At 37.4% G+C, this 19,761-nt stretch overlaps 1 protein-coding gene across 1 annotated transcript in view; it reads left to right on the top strand.

Moving 5' to 3' along the window:
• Positions 1-19,761, top strand: part of LOC140159977 (proton-coupled amino acid transporter 1-like) — a 40,964-nt gene that overhangs the window by 6,153 nt on the left and 15,050 nt on the right. Inside the window, exons 2-9 of the mRNA XM_072183245.1 lie at positions 2,549-2,630; positions 5,175-5,273; positions 6,479-6,682; positions 7,328-7,439; positions 7,959-8,047; positions 9,331-9,426; positions 15,147-15,231; positions 16,312-16,479. Coding sequence (XP_072039346.1) covers positions 2,587-2,630; positions 5,175-5,273; positions 6,479-6,682; positions 7,328-7,439; positions 7,959-8,047; positions 9,331-9,426; positions 15,147-15,231; positions 16,312-16,479 — 897 coding nt within the window. The 5' untranslated portion in view covers positions 2,549-2,586. The remainder of the gene's footprint in view (positions 1-2,548; positions 2,631-5,174; positions 5,274-6,478; positions 6,683-7,327; positions 7,440-7,958; positions 8,048-9,330; positions 9,427-15,146; positions 15,232-16,311; positions 16,480-19,761) is intronic.

Here is a 19,761-nt window from a genome sequence, read left to right as displayed (position 1 = left end):
TAATACAGTCACTAATTCTATAGATCTATAAATTTATCTAAATCTAATCTAACTCTTGTGTTCGTTTTATGGGAGTGATCACTGTCTCGTTTATATTGTTAGGAAATGCAAGCAGATTAACCTTTCTCCCAGAATATGTAAATCCCATAATTTTAAGCACTTTAGTGATATTGATAAACACTTAAAAAGTAACAATTGGAATGAAGTCACTATAGTAAACACAAATGTTGATGATGCTTTGTCATGTTGGAATAGAATGCTCAATGATGCTTGTAATGAACATGAACCCATTGAAGAAAAGAGGATCAAATGGTTTTTTTCCCTGAATGGGTGACCAGTGAATTCCTCCAAAGGACATAAAAGTAATGATCCAATAGACTGGCAGAATGCTAAATCATGAAGAAATAAAGGAAATAATTCTTTGAAAGTGAAATTCAAAATAATGTTAATAATTCTAGTAATCATTGGAAAACCATTATGCCAAAAAATCACAAGTCTGTTGATAAAATTAACACCAGTCACTAATGATAGTTATACAATATACATATATAACTGACAATGATACAGCAAATGAACTTAATAATTACTTCACTAAAATTAGTTCCACACTTGCTAATAAATTTTACTGATTTTAATAACATTACATTTGTACATTGTTATTTAGTTCGAATAATGATCCTGTTTCGCTTCAAAGAGACCTTTTTAAAACAATAACCTAGAAGTACATGTATTGCTTGCTGGTTTTATGACAATAAATTAACCTCAAATATAAATAAAACAAATTATGCTTTTTGGAACAACTAAGAATCTTGATAAATTTAGCACAGGGGTGGGGGGGGGGGGTGTTTCATTAAATTATGATAACAATATTATTGAAAAGGTGACTAATTTCAAATATCTTGGTGTCATCATTTTTGACAGTAATATGACTTGGCATCAGCACATTGATTATGTATCTAAAAATATTTTTAAACAGTATGGAATTATTTATTGTGTCAAATATTTTTTACCAAAGGATGTTCTTAAAATGCTAGCAGAAGTGGGAGCAGAAGCTTTAATAATGCCTCATTTTGATTATTATAGTCCAATTTGGTCAAATTGCAATGGTGAACTAAGATCAAAAATGCAAAAAATCTAAAACAGGCTTGCAAGAATCCTATTAAAAACAGGGAAAAAATGACACAACATCCAAAGGGGGAGTAACACAAAACATATAAACAAAGTTAAAAACCTGACGTTTCGAAAAGACAAAACTTCTTTTTCAATGAATAAAATTAGAGACCTGCTCGAGTCCCAGCTTGAGTTGGTTAGGACAGGTGCGAAAAACCATAACACCAGGCAAAGTATGGAAGGCCAAATGAGAAAAAAGACTGGGGAAAGGCACAAAAAACATGGTAGGCAAAGCAGGTCACAAACAGGGGAAAGCGACAAGGGGAGGGAAAGTTGAAAATAACCAAAATCTAATGAAAAGCGGACCACTGACCCCACAACCCTGTACACGGAACAACATAGCCCGCCTAGGTGGGACAGCCATGCGGTACCAACGTCTATGTGGATTGGCTCCCACTTCCATACCATGAAGCGGCATGCCAGGAGTGACGAGATGGTCCAATTTTGAACAAAAAAGTGATGAGATAAAGGTATGGGACATGCAGTGACCTGCATGACCAAGCCATAAGAAGGGAGAGGGAAATTATTGATGACTCTTGATGTACATGAAGTGTCTTAATCCATTTGGCTCCCAAAACCAACCGATGGTAGTAGTTCTTGCTATTACATGTCGATGGTCATGATGGTGATGTCTTCAGTGCTGTGACCTGCTTGATTGAAGTGTCTGGCAACTGGCTTGTCTCTGTTGTGTTTGGTGTCAATTCCCACTATGTTCAGCGGGTCTTCAGGGCCTTTTTAGTTTTGCTATAAATGTATTGTTGACCACATTACTTGCAAGTAATGAGGTAGATGACATTTGTAGACTGACAGTTGAGAAGGTGTTGAATATGACAACTTTCTCCTGCGATGGTGCTGCAGAATGTTTCACCACCAGTCGTGTGTTAGGTCTGCTCTCTGTTGTGTTGATCATGTTGGTGCTTGCATGCAGCACATTTGTCGCACGGAGAGAATCCCAATTCAGGGGCTTCCGTAGAGGGATCTTGAGAGATGATGTAACAACCAAGTCCTTGATATTTGTAGGTCTACAGAAAGCTAATGTACCATGGGTGACTCCGGGATGGCTTTCTTACAGCCATCAGAGGCATGAAGAATGAGCAGATATTTGTGTATCATGTTGGAGTGGATAAGGTTGTAGGTAACATACAGGTGCATGTCTAGAACCCACAAACATGCAACTTTTCCCTATTTATAGTATGGTAAGATAAAGGTTACTAGTTTTCCCGGGCTAGTTTATAATAGTGTAAAGCGCATTTAGGAACTGTGATTTACAATGCGCTACATAAATTGCTGTTTTATTATATTATTATATATTAATAATAATTATTATTAGTGCTTTACAATAATTTTACTACTTTTTTATATTTGTGTTACATTTCAGGTCCCATGAAAATGAAAAACATTGTATGTGAATGAACAATGGCATCAGAATACACTGAGAAATCTCGTCTCCTAGGGGACAGGTAAGAAAAGAAGATGCATAGAAAAAACAAATTATAAATGAGGATAAACCAAAAACAAGTTTGAGTACTAGGATTTACCCTATAGTTTGATCAGCTCGTAATCGGCAGGAATTGTTAGGCTTTTGCCACTACGCCAAAAAGTAGACCAGAGTTGAGAGTGATGTAGTTGACCTGTCTAGTCTATATTTTTTGTGTTAAAGAAAGTAGACAAAATATAGGACTTTAATTTAGTAATTTGTGATGCTTCGGGCGAGATGTAACAGGACAATTCTCAAATTAAAATATGTGACCCGTCACATCAAAACGATCACTTCGCGGCTGGCTTCATTGGCAGATAACAATGAAAGAAGATGAGAAAATATAAAGAAAATAAAAAGAAATTTGAGCTTGTTTTGCCTCATAAAACATTTTTACTGTTTCTGATTTTGTAAGGTGTCATTTTAAAGCTAACAACAGCTGTTTATCATAGTGTTTAAATCTCTATTTTCATTTCTGAAGCCAAGTGGTTGGTTTTGATGTGGTGGGTCACATATATTGATATTAATCCACGATTTGTAAGGCCCACCGATTATGAGCTGATCAAACTCTAGAAAAGTGCTTTTCTGTGGGCTGAGCTTTGGGTACTCTAGTGAAGCCATCTTCAGAGCAGCCATTGTTGCCAAAAGGTGCATCAAATTTGCTCACCAGGCAATGGTCATTGACTCTCATGAAGCCCATTATTAAGATTTTTTTTTAAATGCGCCACCTATCAGATATTTGGACGGTTGTACCCAAATTTAGAACATAAATTACCCAATTGGGGCAAAAAGTACTTGACTTCAATACTTCCTGTGCTAAATAAGAAGTTACTGACTGAACAATAAATGGTCGCAAAATGCATTGTTATTGAAATTTAGAGCTTCAGAGACTTAAAAACCTTTAGAAGTGGGCTAAATTGAAAGGAAAATAATTATGTCAAATTACTGCTGCGACCTGACTTGCAAAGTAGCCCAATTCCGCAAGTAGTGACATTGTTTTTAGAGTAACGGCAAGTGATCGCCAAGTAGCCTAATTGTGCGCCTAAGTCACAGCATTGGCATTACTGAAAGCAACTAAATAAACAAGATGTTGTGTCTTCTATACACTACACGTAGGGGAACTGACTGTCAACAGGACAAGTCAAAATGATGGACAGGAAGTGTCATGAGGGGATGTCAGTATGATTGACAGATGTGTTAGTGACTCAATAAGAGATCAGAGGATGCTTTAAGCACTACCCACCACCCCACTGGCTTTACTGTGCAGCAGGCGAGCAGTGTGAGTAACAGGACACCGCTGCTTTGCTATGCTACATAAAAGTGCATGGTTAAATTTGAATTTGTACAGTTATATTTACATAAAAAACGCTGTGAAGATGCTGGTCGATTTCACATTTTATGTTATCTACAGAAGGTGTGAATTATCCTTTAAACACACATCACTTTTGCTCTGAAATCGACCAAGTAATAACGACACACGCACAATTCTAAAACAACATCTTTTGCACAGAGTTCAATGGGATTTGAAAAGTAAAGTGGCAGTTGAAACTCTAGTGATAACACTTTCGCAGTGCATGATGGGGCTTCCTTAAATCATCCTCTGATAAGAGATCTTCCTGTGTTGAAAAAATTCAAGGTTGTTTCCTGTACTGTGTAGGCTACATAATTGTGACCCGCTCTGACAAAACAAGGATTTTTGACATTTCATGATCTGCATAACATTGTAAGCACTAGACAATAAGTTTTAAAATGATACCAAAATTATATAAATAGCATCAATTCTTTTCAAGATATTGATGATTTTGTAAATGATACCTTGATATTTTTGTCAAATTGCTCTTCTGAGTAATGGGCCAATTAGTTTCCTGCCTTACACAGGATTGAATAGGGATTATCATAGTTCAACTGTTATTTATTGAAAAATAAAGAAAACTTCTTTTTTTAAGTACTGTCAAGGTTCCACTTGGTCCCACAGTCAAATACCATGAAATTAAGAATTCCAAAATGTCATTTTTTATGGGAATGTCATCTTTAAAGGCGTATAACTCAAAAACATGTCTGGCGAATTGTTCCGGATTTTGCTGGAGCTAGTCACATATATGCACTTCTTTGTTTGAGCAATTGTACTACTGCTTACCACAACACAACACAACATGAATAATAGCCATTAGCCTGTGAAAAAAAATCACTGACCTTCCAGGATCCAGGAAACCTGTGTTAGTAGAATTTTTTTCATCAAGCTATCATCAATCATTCATGTTGTGTGGAGAGAAGTATAAATCCAATTATATTATAAGAAAATGTGATTTATGACGTACCGCTAAGTCCCAAACTTGTTTTGACTCTTGCATAATTATGATGCAAGAGTTACGGTAAGAGTGGACTTTCGGTCAGTGACAAGACTTGCGATGCAAAATGTGTTATGAAAGTATGTACTGTGCATGTAGAACAAAGATATGATACTTCAATTTCAGGAAGTGCACTATAAACACATGTGTAATTTGCCATGTTTTTCTCTCTATCTCAGTTCTAATTCTCCAGAAATTCAAATATCAGGGACGGTCAACAGACATGAACCTATTAACCATGACCAGCAACCTGTGGACAACAGACAGCATACAACAACGTAAGATTTGTGCCAATTTATATGGTATAAGAAGAGGCCATTCCTACACAGAAACAAATACTTGCTTCTTGCTTGCTTAGGGTGACTCTTGGGCTCCTGTAATGGCGCTCCAAAGTACTCTCTATCCAGCAAATTACAGGTTTAAACCCGAATTTAGAGACTTTTTTGTCCAAATTTTCCGTACTTTCTTTTACTTTCTTTTACTTTCAACCTGTTTTGGGCCTTTTTAGCCCAATTTCACACACTTTTTCAGCTTTTTTTTTTTCAAACATTTCAAGATTTTTCATAGATGATCATTCTCATGCCTTATATTAAGCACAAGAACAAATAAAGTACAGGAAAATAGTTAATAACAATCAAAACATATATAGCACTTAGTAAAAAAGCACATGGAAAAAAAGAAGGAACTTTTACAGATTAAAAATTAAGGTACGCATGTACATTGTACATGTCATAGTGTCACTGAGGCATTAGTGTGTTGGTGTTATAGACCTGACAGGGATGTCCTCTATTGGTCTATATGCTAGTGTGCTCGCCTTTTAATCCCAAGATTCGAGTTTGAGTCCTACAATGTAGCAGGACCAGAACTGGCTCAAGAAGGCGCAGGGTACTTCTGTGAGTGGTTTGTGACAATAGGTTCAGAAGCATATACAAACTGGTCCTTCTGTAATGTGATTATGACAATGTGTGTTGACCTCTTTGCTCTGCAAAGTCAGTTTGGCTGTTGTTGCTGGCTGTGCTTGGTAAGTCACATAAAGTGTGTCATAAGTTTTATCCAGTGATACTGTATAAGTGGTAATTTTCGCGTACAGTTATTTTCACGAATTGGAGTGAGAGAGACATTTTTGCGATTTTTGTTATTTTCACGATTGCCCAGTCTTGCCCTATACTTGCAATACATTATTACGTATACATATTGGCGAGGTGTTAATTTTGTGGATGAACGCCATTCGTGAAATCAGCGAAAATAAAACCCTTGCGAAAATTACCACTTATACATGTACAGTAGTTTATAGCAATAGCAATCTGGTATTGTCATTCTGTGAAAATCACAACTATATCATAGATATCAATCAATGAAACTGTGTATTGAAAATTTCACCTATAGGAAGTACAGATCTAATAGCTATACAAAGCTGCACATGTAAAATGATATTGTATGAAGCAATAATAGAGTAACTAACTGTCATGCTTTTGTGTTGTAGGTTTGTGCAGACATTAATGCATCTATTGAAAGGCAATATAGGAACAGGTCTGATGGGATTGCCTTTTGCTGTTGGTCAAGCTGGACTCATAGTAAGTGATGACAAGCTTTCAGGAGTATTTGGGGTATGTGGGGGTGTGTTTGGGGGTGTAGGGTGGGGTGTGTCTGGTGTAGGTTTGTGCAGACATAATGCATCTATTGAAAGGTAATATAGGAACAGGTCTGATGGGATTACCTTTTGCTGTTGGTCAAGCTGGACTCATAGTAAGTGATGACAAGCTTTCAGGAGTATTTGGGGTATGTGTGTGTGTGTGTGGTGGGGGTGGGGTGTAGGGTGGGGTTTGTCTGGTGTAGGTTTGTGCAGACATAATGCATCTATTGAAAGGCAATATAGGAACAGGTCTGATGGGATTGCCTTTTGCTGTTGGTCAAGCTGGACTCATAGTAAGTGATGACAAGCTTTCAGGAGTATTTGGGGTATGTGGGGGTGTGTTTGGGGGTGTAGGGTGGGGTGTGTCTGGTGTAGGTTTGTGCAGACATAATGCATCTATTGAAAGGTAATATAGGAACAGGTCTGATGGGATTACCTTTTGCTGTTGGTCAAGCTGGACTCATAGTAAGTGATGACAAGCTTTCAGGAGTATTTGGGGTATGTGTGTGTGTGTGTGGTGGGGGTGGGGTGTAGGGTGGGGTTTGTCTGGTGTAGGTTTGTGCAGACATAATGCATCTATTGAAAGGCAATATAGGCACAGGTCTGATGGGATTACCTTTCGCTGTTGGTCAAGCTGGACTCATAGTAAGTGGTGACAAGCTTTCAGGAGTATTTGTGTGTGTGTGTGGGGGGGTGTAGGGTGGGGTGTGTCTGGTGTAGGTTTATGCAGATATTAATGCATCTATTGAAAGGCAACATAGGAACAGGTCTGATGGGATTACCTTTTGCTGTTGGTCAAGCTGGACTCATAGTAAGTGATGACAAGCTTGAGTATTGTGTGGGTGGGGGTGTAGGGTGGGTTGTGTCTGGTGTAGGTTTATGCAGACATTAATGCATCTATTGAAAGGCAATATAGGCACAGGTCTGCCATGAGATTGCCTGTCAATGTCTGGACTCATAGTAAGTGATGACATGCTTAGGTATTTGTTTCTAGAGTGTGTGTTTGGGATGTGCATATGGGGTGGGGTGTGCAGATAGTAGGGTGGGTACTGGTATGGTGAGTCCCAATTAGTAACATAGATACTGATAATGCTAATGGAAGTGATATGTTTAGATAGGTCCAAGTCATTGAAGGTACTCTGTTGGAACATCATAAGGTCTTGGTTGCTGGTCTTCACAATGTGTGTGTGTGTTTTGTTGTGTGAATGGATATGAAATACATGTAAGTGTAGAGGTACATGTACCTTGTTGTCTGTTTACTACCACAGTAGATATTTTCAATAAAACATATATAAACATTAATGTATTGTTATTCTTTCCTTTCATTCAGATTGGTCCATTAGGTCTTCTTTTCATGGCTGTGATCTGTGTGTTTTGTATGGATAAACTGGTTAGATGTTCTCACTATCTCTGCAGAAGGTCAGTGCTTCTTATAACAAGATTTATACAAATTGAAATGGTTGTTTCTCATAATATTATCAAATGGTAATTAGACTATTATCTGATTCACTCAGCTGTCAAAAAACCTCTTAGTAGCTATTAACTGGCTACCACTGAGCCATTTCCAAATCTGAACTACAATTATGACTCGAATGTAAGTTCATACGTGCTGGTGATAGACAATTTCTAAAAGTTTAAACCGACTTTCAGCACAAAAATCCGACTAACCTTGAATTTTGGAAGTGTGACACACATCTTCATCTGGGTGTGGGGGTGGGGAAAGGCAAGTGTACCCCTCCCTCCCTCCCTGGAGCAATAGTTTGAAATGTTGAACACAACCTTTGTTGTGTGTGATTATGATCACCTCTTGTGCTGTATAGTTTTGTGTCAGGTTATTTTCATATTTATGAATATTAATAAGCTTATATTATTTTATTCCTTTTTTTAAAATAAATTTACAAACCTTTATTATAACAAACCTTTGTTGTGGGTCTGTCTTTATTACAAACCTCTTAATGCTAGTTTGCAAAATGTAATCAGACTTTTTTTTACCCCTTCCTCCCCCTGATGAAAGGACTTTCATATATAGAATGCCATCAAACTTTTGGTTTGGGCCCTAACAGCAACAATCCAAGTCCAACGTAGTCATAGTAATTAGCATATATCCCACATTCATCAAAATATCAGTCTCCAAGGCTAGCAAACGAGTTTACAGGAGTTCTTACGTATCTGGAGAACGCATTTGTTCCAGGAACACTTCACCAAAATAAATATGTGGTGTCAGTCATGATAGTTACGTGTTTAATTTGTTATATGGTACAGGCAACATTAATACTAGTCTAAAGCCAGAAGTCCTCCGTGTTGCGGGTTTTCTGTGAAAATCACAGAATTTGGGAAGAAACACAGAAAAAGCAGTTTTGCTAAAAAGAGAAAAAAAATGAACTGTAAAAAGCTCCTTTTTTTAAAATAATACAATCGGCTTCAAATTCAACATATTTAAGTGAAATAAACTATGAAGGACGATTACGGTAAGCAGTAAGGTAAGCAAATCGTAGGCTACAGGTTTTTTTGTGAAAATGTTATTATCGCAAAATTAACAAAGCGGAGAAAAGCGGAATTTGTAAAGCAGACAATTTTGGGCATTATGCTAGTCCCATAATCCACTGGCCAATACAAAAACAAAAATGATTCAAGTTATACCCGTTTTATATGTATTCATTGTATAGAATGTGACTCCCATGTCTATGATGCTTGTTTTGTAGAACACAGAAAAGTTCACTTGATTATGGTGAAGTTGCAGAAGAAGCAATGAGAGCGTCTCCATTTGAAGCACTAAGGAGAAGAGCCACTGTTGGCAGGTAATTAGGCTATTCCATTTAAATTTCACACTGCCCCTGTGGAAGATTTAGCTGAAGTCTTCCACAGAGGGAGTATGGGTTTCAAATAGAATAAACAATTGGGTAATTTCCATTTGAATTACTCACTCCAGCTATGAAAGATATAGGTAAAGCCATAATACAGGGGGAGTATGGGTTTTGAAATGATTAACTCTGACCAATTACATTTGAAAAACATACTCCCTCTGTGGAAGTTATTTCCATAATCTTCCACAGGGATAGTGTGGATTTCAAAACCAAGTTGATGATCTTAAACTTTTTTTTGTAAAAAGGAGCTGTTTGAATCCTGTTTCCAAGGAATTAATGGACAGAAGTAAATTTGGACAACAAAACAATTGAGAATCATTCAAAAATAAACTACTCACCAGAATTGAAATAAATCTAATTTTAAAACTTTTTAATAACATGCAAAAAAGTGAAGTCAACTTGCAACTTAAGTTTTTAAGAACTTACTCAGTAACTATATTGTAAATTTTTGTTTTGTTGTCCTCCACAACTTCATCTCTGTTGAGATAGGAGTGGGTGAGCAGATTAAAATTTTACTTTTGGGTCACGTAGAAAGCATGGTGGCCTAGTCAAGTGAAAATTAATCTAATTCAACTGTTAAATCGAGGGCTTAGAGCCAGAAGAAGCTATGTCCATTTGTTTTATCAATTACATGTTACTCATTTCGGCAACAAATGGACAGTTAATTATGCCCTCCATAATAAATGCAATATGCAAGTGACTTTGGGGTATATGCATGGTCACTTAAACAGTTAGTTAGGTGCAAGTGACCATGCATATACCCCAAAGTCACTTACATTTTCTTATGGAGGGCAGAATTAACCGTCCATTTGTTGCCAAAATGAGTAACATGTAATTGAGAAAACAAATAGACATAGCTTCTTCTGGCTCTAAGCCCTCGAAATAGTAGAATAAATTAAATGTAATCATCTTCACTTTAAATAGTAGAATAAACTCAATCGCTTGACTCGCCATGCTTTCTAGTGTGTTTATTCTTGTATCCCTGTGTAAAAATTCAGCTTGTATTTAAGATGTGCTGAAAAGCCATACTCCCAGAAGAAACTTTTAACATGACTTTATTTATTTTTTTACATAATTAAATTGAAAGAAAAAAACACTGGAATTTAAGTATTGTACTTTTATACATGAATTCAAGCAGTGAGGACGTCGACAACAAACCTTTATGGCCTTACATTTACTATTATACCATATATGCTTAATATAACCAGAGGCATTACAGATAAAGATTTCAACTCTGGCAAAGTGTTCTCCTCAAATAAAATGAATCAATTGATATGTCCACACTGTCAGTTAACATTCAATGTAAAGTCTGCACAAAAATATGCCTTGGCTTCAGAACTAAGTACAATTTCAACATAGAATTTCAGGTATTTTTCTTTCAAAACACTGCTGTGTTGTTAATATTGAACAAAATTGGACAAATAGGGCATCAAAATGTGCGTAAATAAATCATCCTTTTTTATGTTGAAATATTGCGAAAACAATTGTTAGTTCTGAAGCTATAAGCATATTTATAAATGCTGCATTATTTTTTGTGCAGACTTAGGATTTTGACTGCAACAAACCAAAGAAACTTAAAAATAGTAACTCTTAGGCACCAGAAACAAATTTGTTTGATCTTTGGATCAACTGTCAATGCTTGTTATTAATGAACTTACCACTAATTAATCAAAATTATGCTAAAATTATTATTGTCAATATCAATACAGGCAAGTATTCATAAATTATAATAATGAAAAGTCAGGATCGTCCAAGCATCAATGTTTGATCGATAGATCAAACTAATTTGTTTACATTGCCTTACTGATTTGCTCAAAAAGGTTTCATCTAAACAGATAGAGTAAAATAGATTAAGATGATTGCAATCAAGCAAAACTGTAATAGGTAAGTTCTTTTCAATAGCAGTATTACTGTTAGTGTTTGTGTACAGTTTTATTTAATAATCACCTGTACTGTGACTGTGAGTCACTTTAAATGTATATGATTCTGCAGGCTCTCAAAACTTGAGTCTGACTCAATGTCAGAATGATCACCTGGTAAATCAGAGTCAGAGTCTGTTGTTTGATCAGCATCAATCACAGTCACATCATCTACAACATGATCATATAGTACATGACTTTGGCTGCAGGTTTTTCACTTGACAGCTTCTTTAATAACATTAATAACATATTCATAGTCTGTGGGAGTGGTCTATTAGTAGACACATAATCTGATTGGACAATCGCATGATTTTGGGTGTCGTCTATCAGGCTCACGTCATCATGAGTGTTGATAACGCGTAACACGCTCGTGCGCGTATGTATCGCGTTGTATGCGTAGACGCAGTGCTGAATACTCGCACGCGCTAGCAGGACGCGCAACAAAATATGTGCAGTTGTAAACAAGTTTCGTTCATTTTAGAAAAAGGGGAGTTTTTATGATGGTAACTGAATTTTTGCTTTAAAAAATAGTTTACAGTTATTAAAATAATATTTAACTGACTAAGAATGAGAATAAGCGATAGGAATTTTTATTTTGCCTATCCTCTACCTATGATAGCGACAGGCAGGTCCAATTATGCTTGCCGCATCCACTACTCAAAATATTGGACCTGCCTGTCGTCTATCACACGGTAGAGGATAGGCAAAATAAAAATTCTATCGCTTATTCTCTAATTCACTCTTTGCTTAGAGAGTGCCATCATACTATCTCCTGCACCACCACCGTCATTTTGAGACCCCTTGTAAGAAAGTGTCACAGGCTTTGTCCACTAGCGTCTGGCGCATCGTAGAACTTGCCAAAACGCTCTCCCTTGTACTGAAATGCAAGCAGTCGGATATTAAAACTGGACTTAAATTGGCATGCCAATCACTTAATACCCACTTCACTGCAGAAAACCCATATACAGCTGTTGGGAATGGCAAGGAAAGAAGCAGCTCAACAAGAAGTGAGAAGTTTCTAAACTTCTTGTGGTCTGTTGAGTACACTGATGGCCAGAAGCCAGTGGATGACTGCGGAATTTCTCCATCAATTAGATGCGAACCATAGTACAATCAATGCTAGCATTTGCTAGAGGCTCTCGGAAGTGGTGCAGAAGAAAAGTGACATCCTTTATGCAGAAATGGGAAAGTTCAGGTATTGTGTGTGGCCATGTACTATGTCAATGAATTTAAGCTTGGAAAGAACATTGCTGGCAGCCTTAAACTCTGTCTGTCTTAAGTATCTGTCTGAGAGTGCTTAGTCGAGACTCTCGTATACCTTCTTGCGTATTTCACGCCCAGACTCCTTGGTCACAACATTAGTTACAATTACTGGTTCATCACAAATGGCTTCAACTAAGTGAGCTCATGATGTCTTCGGCTGATTGTCAAGGGTAGGAGTATTGGATTGCTCTGGATGGGGTCGGGGTGTCAGCAGCCTCAGGAGGATCTTCAAGAATGATGTTATCATCATGAGACTCTGACTGAGGAGTGGTGGTGCATTGGCATGTGGTTTTAGGTTTTTTGACAGGAAGTTTCAGCTTGACTGAACTGGACACATCTGGAATGAGATTTGACCTAGTATTGGTCTCTCGGAAGTGGTGCAGAAGAAAAGTGACATCCTCTATGCAGAAATGGTAAAGTTCAGGCATTGTGTGTGGCCATGTAGTAATGTCAATGAATTTCAGCTTGGAAAGAACATTGCTGGTGGCCTCAAACTCAAAGTATCTGTCTGAGAGTGCTTTGTCTTGACTCTCGTATACCTTCTTGCGTATTTCACGCCCAGACTCTTTTGTCACAACATTAGTTACAATTACTGGTTCATCACAAATGGCTTCAACTAAGTGAGCTCATGATGTCTTGGGCTAATTGTCAGGGGTAGGAGTATTGGATTGCTCTGGGGTAGGGATGTCAGCAGTAAATCCAGGCTATAATTAAAAATTCAGCCCTGGGTGCATGCAGACTCTATTTTCATAACAGTAACTTGTTAGCGTTTTATTGCTTGTAAATTTTAAACTATTCAATATTTTATCATATGATTAATGTAGCAGCCCATCTTCAAGGAGGGATGAAATTGTATAAATATTATAACTTTATCAGTTCTACATGTATTATTGCTTCTAAATATCTCAGACTTAAATTGTATGACAGGATGCATGCCGTGTGATTGTGTACACATAACAGCATCAGGTATTATTGCTTTTTGCTTTAGTCAATGGCCATTATAAACAGTACATGCACAGTCTGAGATTTTTTGCAGCAACAGGAATTAGGCGTGTTGCCTATACCTGTTCAGCTTTCAGAATCCATATAGAGCTCTGCTTGCATCAGCAGTGGATCAAGCATCATCACCTCAAATATCTTTGAAGCCTTGGAGAGAAAATGCAGAACATCTTCATACACGTGTGTCTTCAGCATGAAATGGAAGTCCAACAGTTTCTTTAACCATCCACATGCCTTCGCTCTTCTTAACAGGATCAGTAACTTATTTCACATCACTAAAGTGTGTGACGTACACCAACCAATTGTAGCGGAGAACATTTAGAGCTTGCAGAGTGTGGGACACGGAGCGTGTGCCAAAGTGGGGAAGGCGGAAGTCAAGAAAATATTTTCATGACCTTCAAGGTCAGATTTGAATGCTTATGCTGTATTGTAGTATGCTAACTTCCTGTGTCACCCACCAAATCTTCACTCGATCTGTTTCTACTGAGAATGTTACCTCGAATTCACCACTATTAACCACCTCAAAAGGTGGTTGATGGATTCACTCGCATCACCCTGCATTCACCTTCACCCGATCTGTTTCTACTGGAGCCGTTACCTCGCATCACCCTGCATTCACTCGAATTAACTCGAATTCAACTGCAACTGCTTGCTCAGTGGAAACACATCATAAGTTGTTTCCAATATTGATGATATAATAGGTTGTTTTCAAAACCCCAGTACTTAATTGTTGATCATTTTAATACTTTATTCATCGAAATTTAAGATGTAATCATTCATTTTATTTTGTAACTCAACAATATTGGTGGAGTACCTGGAGAAAACTTCCGAATAATTTTATTTTTGAATGAGGTGTTGGCCAGGGAATTCCCAATAACTTTTTAAGGTATTCACAATGTATGTGTTTTAGTGGATTTCTAACTTTTTGATAGTATTCTATTTGTGACCTGCCAAAACGAAATGAGTAATTAAGTCACAAGTCAGTAGTTTCGAGACATCCAGGCTGACTGAGTTGATGTCTTTGTTTACCGCACACCTGTTCAAGGCAGAAGTATGTCTGTATGTCCTTTGTGAATGGGGGCACAATGGACCATTCACGAAGGAAACAATGACCACCAACACAGTAGCCGCGGCGTTTCGAAACTACTAACTTGCGACTTTACGCTGTTGTGGCAAGTCACATTTTGTTATTACAATAAATGACCTGTCATCTTGTTGCAACAAGACTAAAGATACATGATAGACACAGCACTCTTTGTATTTTTATTTTTACTACTTTTTCAGCATATTTCAAATGTCCATTTTCTGTTTTCAATATTGCTATTTCCATGCAATGTTTCTGTTTTCTGTAAAATGGCAAACTTTAATATTTACATTAGACCAAGCATTTCTGATGAATGTTTTGATTTTTATCTTTTGGATCATTTTAAGTGATACAGATTGCTAAGGCTTTCTTATTTTTTTGTTTGACAGTTATGTAGTGGATTTCTTCTTGGTTCTTACACAGACTGGGTTTTGCTGTGTTTATTTTCTTTATATGGCTGATAATATACACCAGGTAAGTTGTGAATCATGAACTAGTTTCTGGTGCGAATCCCCCCTCTGTCTGCACCCTCAGGCAAACCTGCAAAATCGTACATAAACCAACCTATTCCTATTAATGTTTCTCTGCTGCTGGTTATTTGACTACTTTCAAATCTTAGATTTGCTCTTGGGTTTGGTACAATATGCAGTATACAATCCAAATTCCTTTACATAAGGCAAAAATAAAGATTGTTTGCTTCTCCTCCACCGACCGACCCAAATCTGGAAAATCTGGATTTTGTTTTTTTGTTTTGTTTTACAGTACAAATGAATGCCGACCCTAATTTTGGAAATTCCAGGAAGAGTTTTTTTTTCTTTCAACATCCTGAAAAGTTTTGTTTACAGTTTCTACACACTTCTAAACTGTTTTAAAAACATGTGTGAAGTGGTATACAGTTATAGTAGAGAAATATCCCAATTCACAACTATATTGGGGCTATTTATTAATTAAGCTAATTAAAAGCATCCAGTCATGTTTTGGCTATGATCTTTAAACAAATATTTAAAAAAACCCAATAAAATGACCGATCGACCCAATTCTGAAAAAGTTGTGGAGGACAAGCAAACAATCTTTTTGGGGGCCTAAGAGTGCATATAATAACAAAATATTGGCACCATGATTTCATTTTATTGCATACATATTTTATATATTGCATGCAATATGGTTTGAACTTTACAAACAATTTTTGTGAGCGTGGACCTGTTTAATGTGTGCTGAGGCTTGTGGATTAATGTCTAGGCATTCTGCCTGTGCGTAGCACGCTACATGTATAAATCACTGTACTTTTAAAAAAAAGTGTGTTTTTTAAAAAGTTGTGCACCTCTAATACATTGCAATGTATGTAGATGGATGTCCTAGCTAGCCTATTGCCACTTAATTGTGTCATCAACCTTCATTCTCAAGTCTCAGTTTTCCCTATATTGTAAATTAAAGTATATTTAGCAGGTAGTAATAATAAAATCATTATAATTATTGAAATTTTTCTTAACTATTAAGATCATATTGAATTCACACATGCATCCGTAAATCATCTCTACTGCTTTTAATCGACAGATATATTTTTTATACTATGGTAATGCTGCGCCTTCCCTTCAACTCTTTGTATTGATGTTGTCACCGATAGTACTCCTCTACACTTATATCAGATATCTGGATCACCTAGCTCCATTCTCAAGTGCTGCAAATGTTCTTAGTGTTATAGGGTTGGCTATCATATTTGAGGTAAGATCGTAGGAGTGAATGCTACAATTTATGACGTACACATACAATGTAAAAGCACTTTTGACATCATATTTGAGATAAAATCAAGTAGTCCTTGTGTACACTTATGTCAGATATCTGGATTACCTTGCTCCATTCTCAAGTGCTGCAAATGTTCTTAGTGTTATAGGGTTGGCTATCATATTTGAGGTAAGATCGTAGGAGTGAATGCTGAAATTTGTGACATAAAAACACTTTTGACATCATATTTGAAATAAAATCAAGTAGGTCCTTGTGTACACCTATATATCAGACATGAATCACCTTGCTCCATTCTCAAGTGCCGCAAATGTTCTTAGTATTATTGGGTTGGTTATCATATATGAGGTATGATCATTGAATTTGTGGGGCAAATCAAGCCTGGGGCACGCTGTAGTAAATGCTTTTAGAGATTCCGAGCATGAACAGTCTCTGTCTCGGACGAATGTCTTGTGATTCCTGTATAGCCAATACAAAGCGGTTTATGTAGGGGACAAAGCCATTTGAGCGGAGAATGATGGAAAGGGCATGATTGTGTTGTTGCATGAAGGTGTTGATGGAAGCATCATCAAACACAATGCATTTGTCAAAGCCTGAATTCTTCTGTCTAACCTTCTTAGATGAAATTAGCTGAAGCCAGTACATGATGGATTATGTGAATGAAGACGTTTAAATATAATAATACACAATGATAAAATGACATTTATCCACGCTTTCTGGATGATTGCATCCCTCAAAGGGAGCCACGGGTTGACATGCTGCCAAGCCCCTGACAGACAACAGGCCGGGCTGATACCCTGCTCTTTACGAAAAGGCCTACTTTTACATGTCCAGATTTTGCTTGTCTGGTACCAAACTACCATGTATGTACGTCATCCACCAGTGGAGCTCCTGCGCCCCTCCGCAGAACTTCCGGTAGTGGATGTTCTGCGCTCGGGGGCGCAGAGAATCCACTGTCGGATCGGAGTTGCTGCGCTCGGAAGCAAAATAATAGATTTTCGTATTATAATAACGGTGGATCATTTCTGCGCTCGGGCGCAGAACATCCACTATCGGAGTTGATGCGCCCGGGTGCAGTCCCTTATATGTAACGGTGGATCATTGCTGCACTCGGGCGCAGAACATCCACTGTCGGAGTTACTGCGCTCGGAAGTAAAATAATAGATTTTCGTATTATAATAACGGTGGATCATTTTCTGCGCTCGGGCGCAGAACATCCACTGTCGGAGTTCATGCGCCGGGCCGCAGACACTTAAATCTAATTGTTGTTCCTTCCTGCGCTCGGGCGCAGAGAATCCACTGTCGGAGTTACTGCGCTTTCGAAGTAAAATAATAGATTTTCGTATTATAATAACGGTGGATCATTTCTGCGCTCGGGCGCAGAACATCCACTGTCGGAGTTGATGCGCTCGGAAGCAAAATAATACATTTTCTTATTAGGCCTATACAATATGCATGCGTATAATAACTAATATTTTCTTATTATATTAATAAAAAATAATATGCATGCGTATAATAACTAAACTCGAGAAGTTTATTGCTATTAGTATAACCGAATTGACAGCAAATAATATATTTTCTTATTATAATAATGGTGGATCATTTCTGCGCTCGGGCGCAGAACATCCACTATCGGAGTTGATCGCCGGGCGCAGTCCCTTATATGTAACGGTGGATCATTTCTGCGCGGGGGCGCAGAACATCCACTGTCGGAGTAACTGCGCTCGGAAGTAAAATAATAGATTTTCTTATTAGGCCTATATTAATAAATATCCATGCGTATAATAACTAGTATTAGGCCTATTATAATAACTATATAACTCCAAATTGACAGCAAAATAATGCATTTTCTTATTGAAATTACGGCGGATCATTGCTGCGCTCGGGCGCAGAAAATCCACTGTCGGAGCTTCTGCGCTCGGAAGTCAAATAAATTATTTTCTTATTTTATTAATAAAATACAATATGCATGCGTATAATCCACTGTCGGAGTTGATGCGCCCGGGCGCAGTCCCTTATATGTAACGGTGGATCATTGCTGCGCTCGGGCGCAGAACATCCACTGTTGGAGTAACTATAATAAAAAATAAAAAAAAAAGAGTCTAGAGTCTAATATAATATAATATGTTTTTTAGTTTTGCTTTGGTTTTTTTTTCTCATTTTACATTTATTTTCTGTTTTCTTTCATCTATATACATTCTTTTGTCTTTTTTTTTCTTTCCTTTTTTTGCCGTTCACGTTTCCTTGTCGGTACTTTTCATGTAACCGCAAATGCTATTTCAGATAATTCCTATTAAAATATAATTCTGATTGACACATGACCATTTGCAATTCGGCCTTTGTTAGTCAACAGATAAGTAGGTGTAATCCATTGGATTCCCAAACAAGTGGAGGGGGTCCAAAAATTAGCATAAGCGAAGATCAATGTCAATTTTAAATCCACGGCAGAGGATAATTATGCGCCGTCATTTTGTGGTTAGAGATTAAAGGAACCGATAAGCGTGGTTTCATGTCGCGGCATCTAGGCTACACCAAGGCCTACGATATATAGAGCGAATCAAGGAAATCACAAGCGCTATTTTCTTATTATGTTAAAAAATATAATATGCATGCGTATAATAACTTAACTCCGAGAAGTTTATTGCTATTAGTATATTTATTTTATTTATTCATTGGAACATACACTTTTGTATTAGTGGCACACGCCTCCCGGGGGGGGGGGGGCACTTCAATTTGAAATGGATATAGGTGTAGGGCTGGCGCTTTCGCACTAAGGGGCATTCGTGAGAGCAACATGTAAAAAAATATGGGGTCATTGGGTGAGAGCATGATTTTTGGCATTCGGTGAGAGTAAAATGTAAAAAATATGGGGTCATTGGGTGAGAACATGACCTTTTTTTTAAATGGAATCTTTGGGTGAGATCCAAAACAGCGCCACAAAAACCTCGAAAACCGAATTTCTAGTTCTAAATGGCTTCAAATTTCTTTATTTTTTCAAAATAAGTAACAAAATCAGTGATAAATGAAAGTTGCTGTTCAAATTGAACTTATAAGGGTCTTTGGGTGACAGATCAAATGGAAAAATAGGGGGTCTTCGGGTGACAGAGGGCGGAGCGAGCATGTGTTAAGTAAAAAAATATGGGGTCTTTGGGTGACAGCGATGCTGAAAAGGGGTCTTAACAGCCCTACATACGCGTCACCTCCAAAGTTGGAGTGCCCCCGGGACACGCCTAACCAGCGCTGCGTTCAAAAACAACAAATATA

The sequence above is a fragment of the Amphiura filiformis genome, chromosome 9, assembly GCF_039555335.1.
Source record: "Amphiura filiformis chromosome 9, Afil_fr2py, whole genome shotgun sequence".
Lineage (NCBI taxonomy): Eukaryota > Metazoa > Echinodermata > Ophiuroidea > Amphilepidida > Amphiuridae > Amphiura > Amphiura filiformis.
Note: the sequence above shows the minus strand (reverse complement) of the source record. Positions and strands in the feature narration are given on the sequence as shown.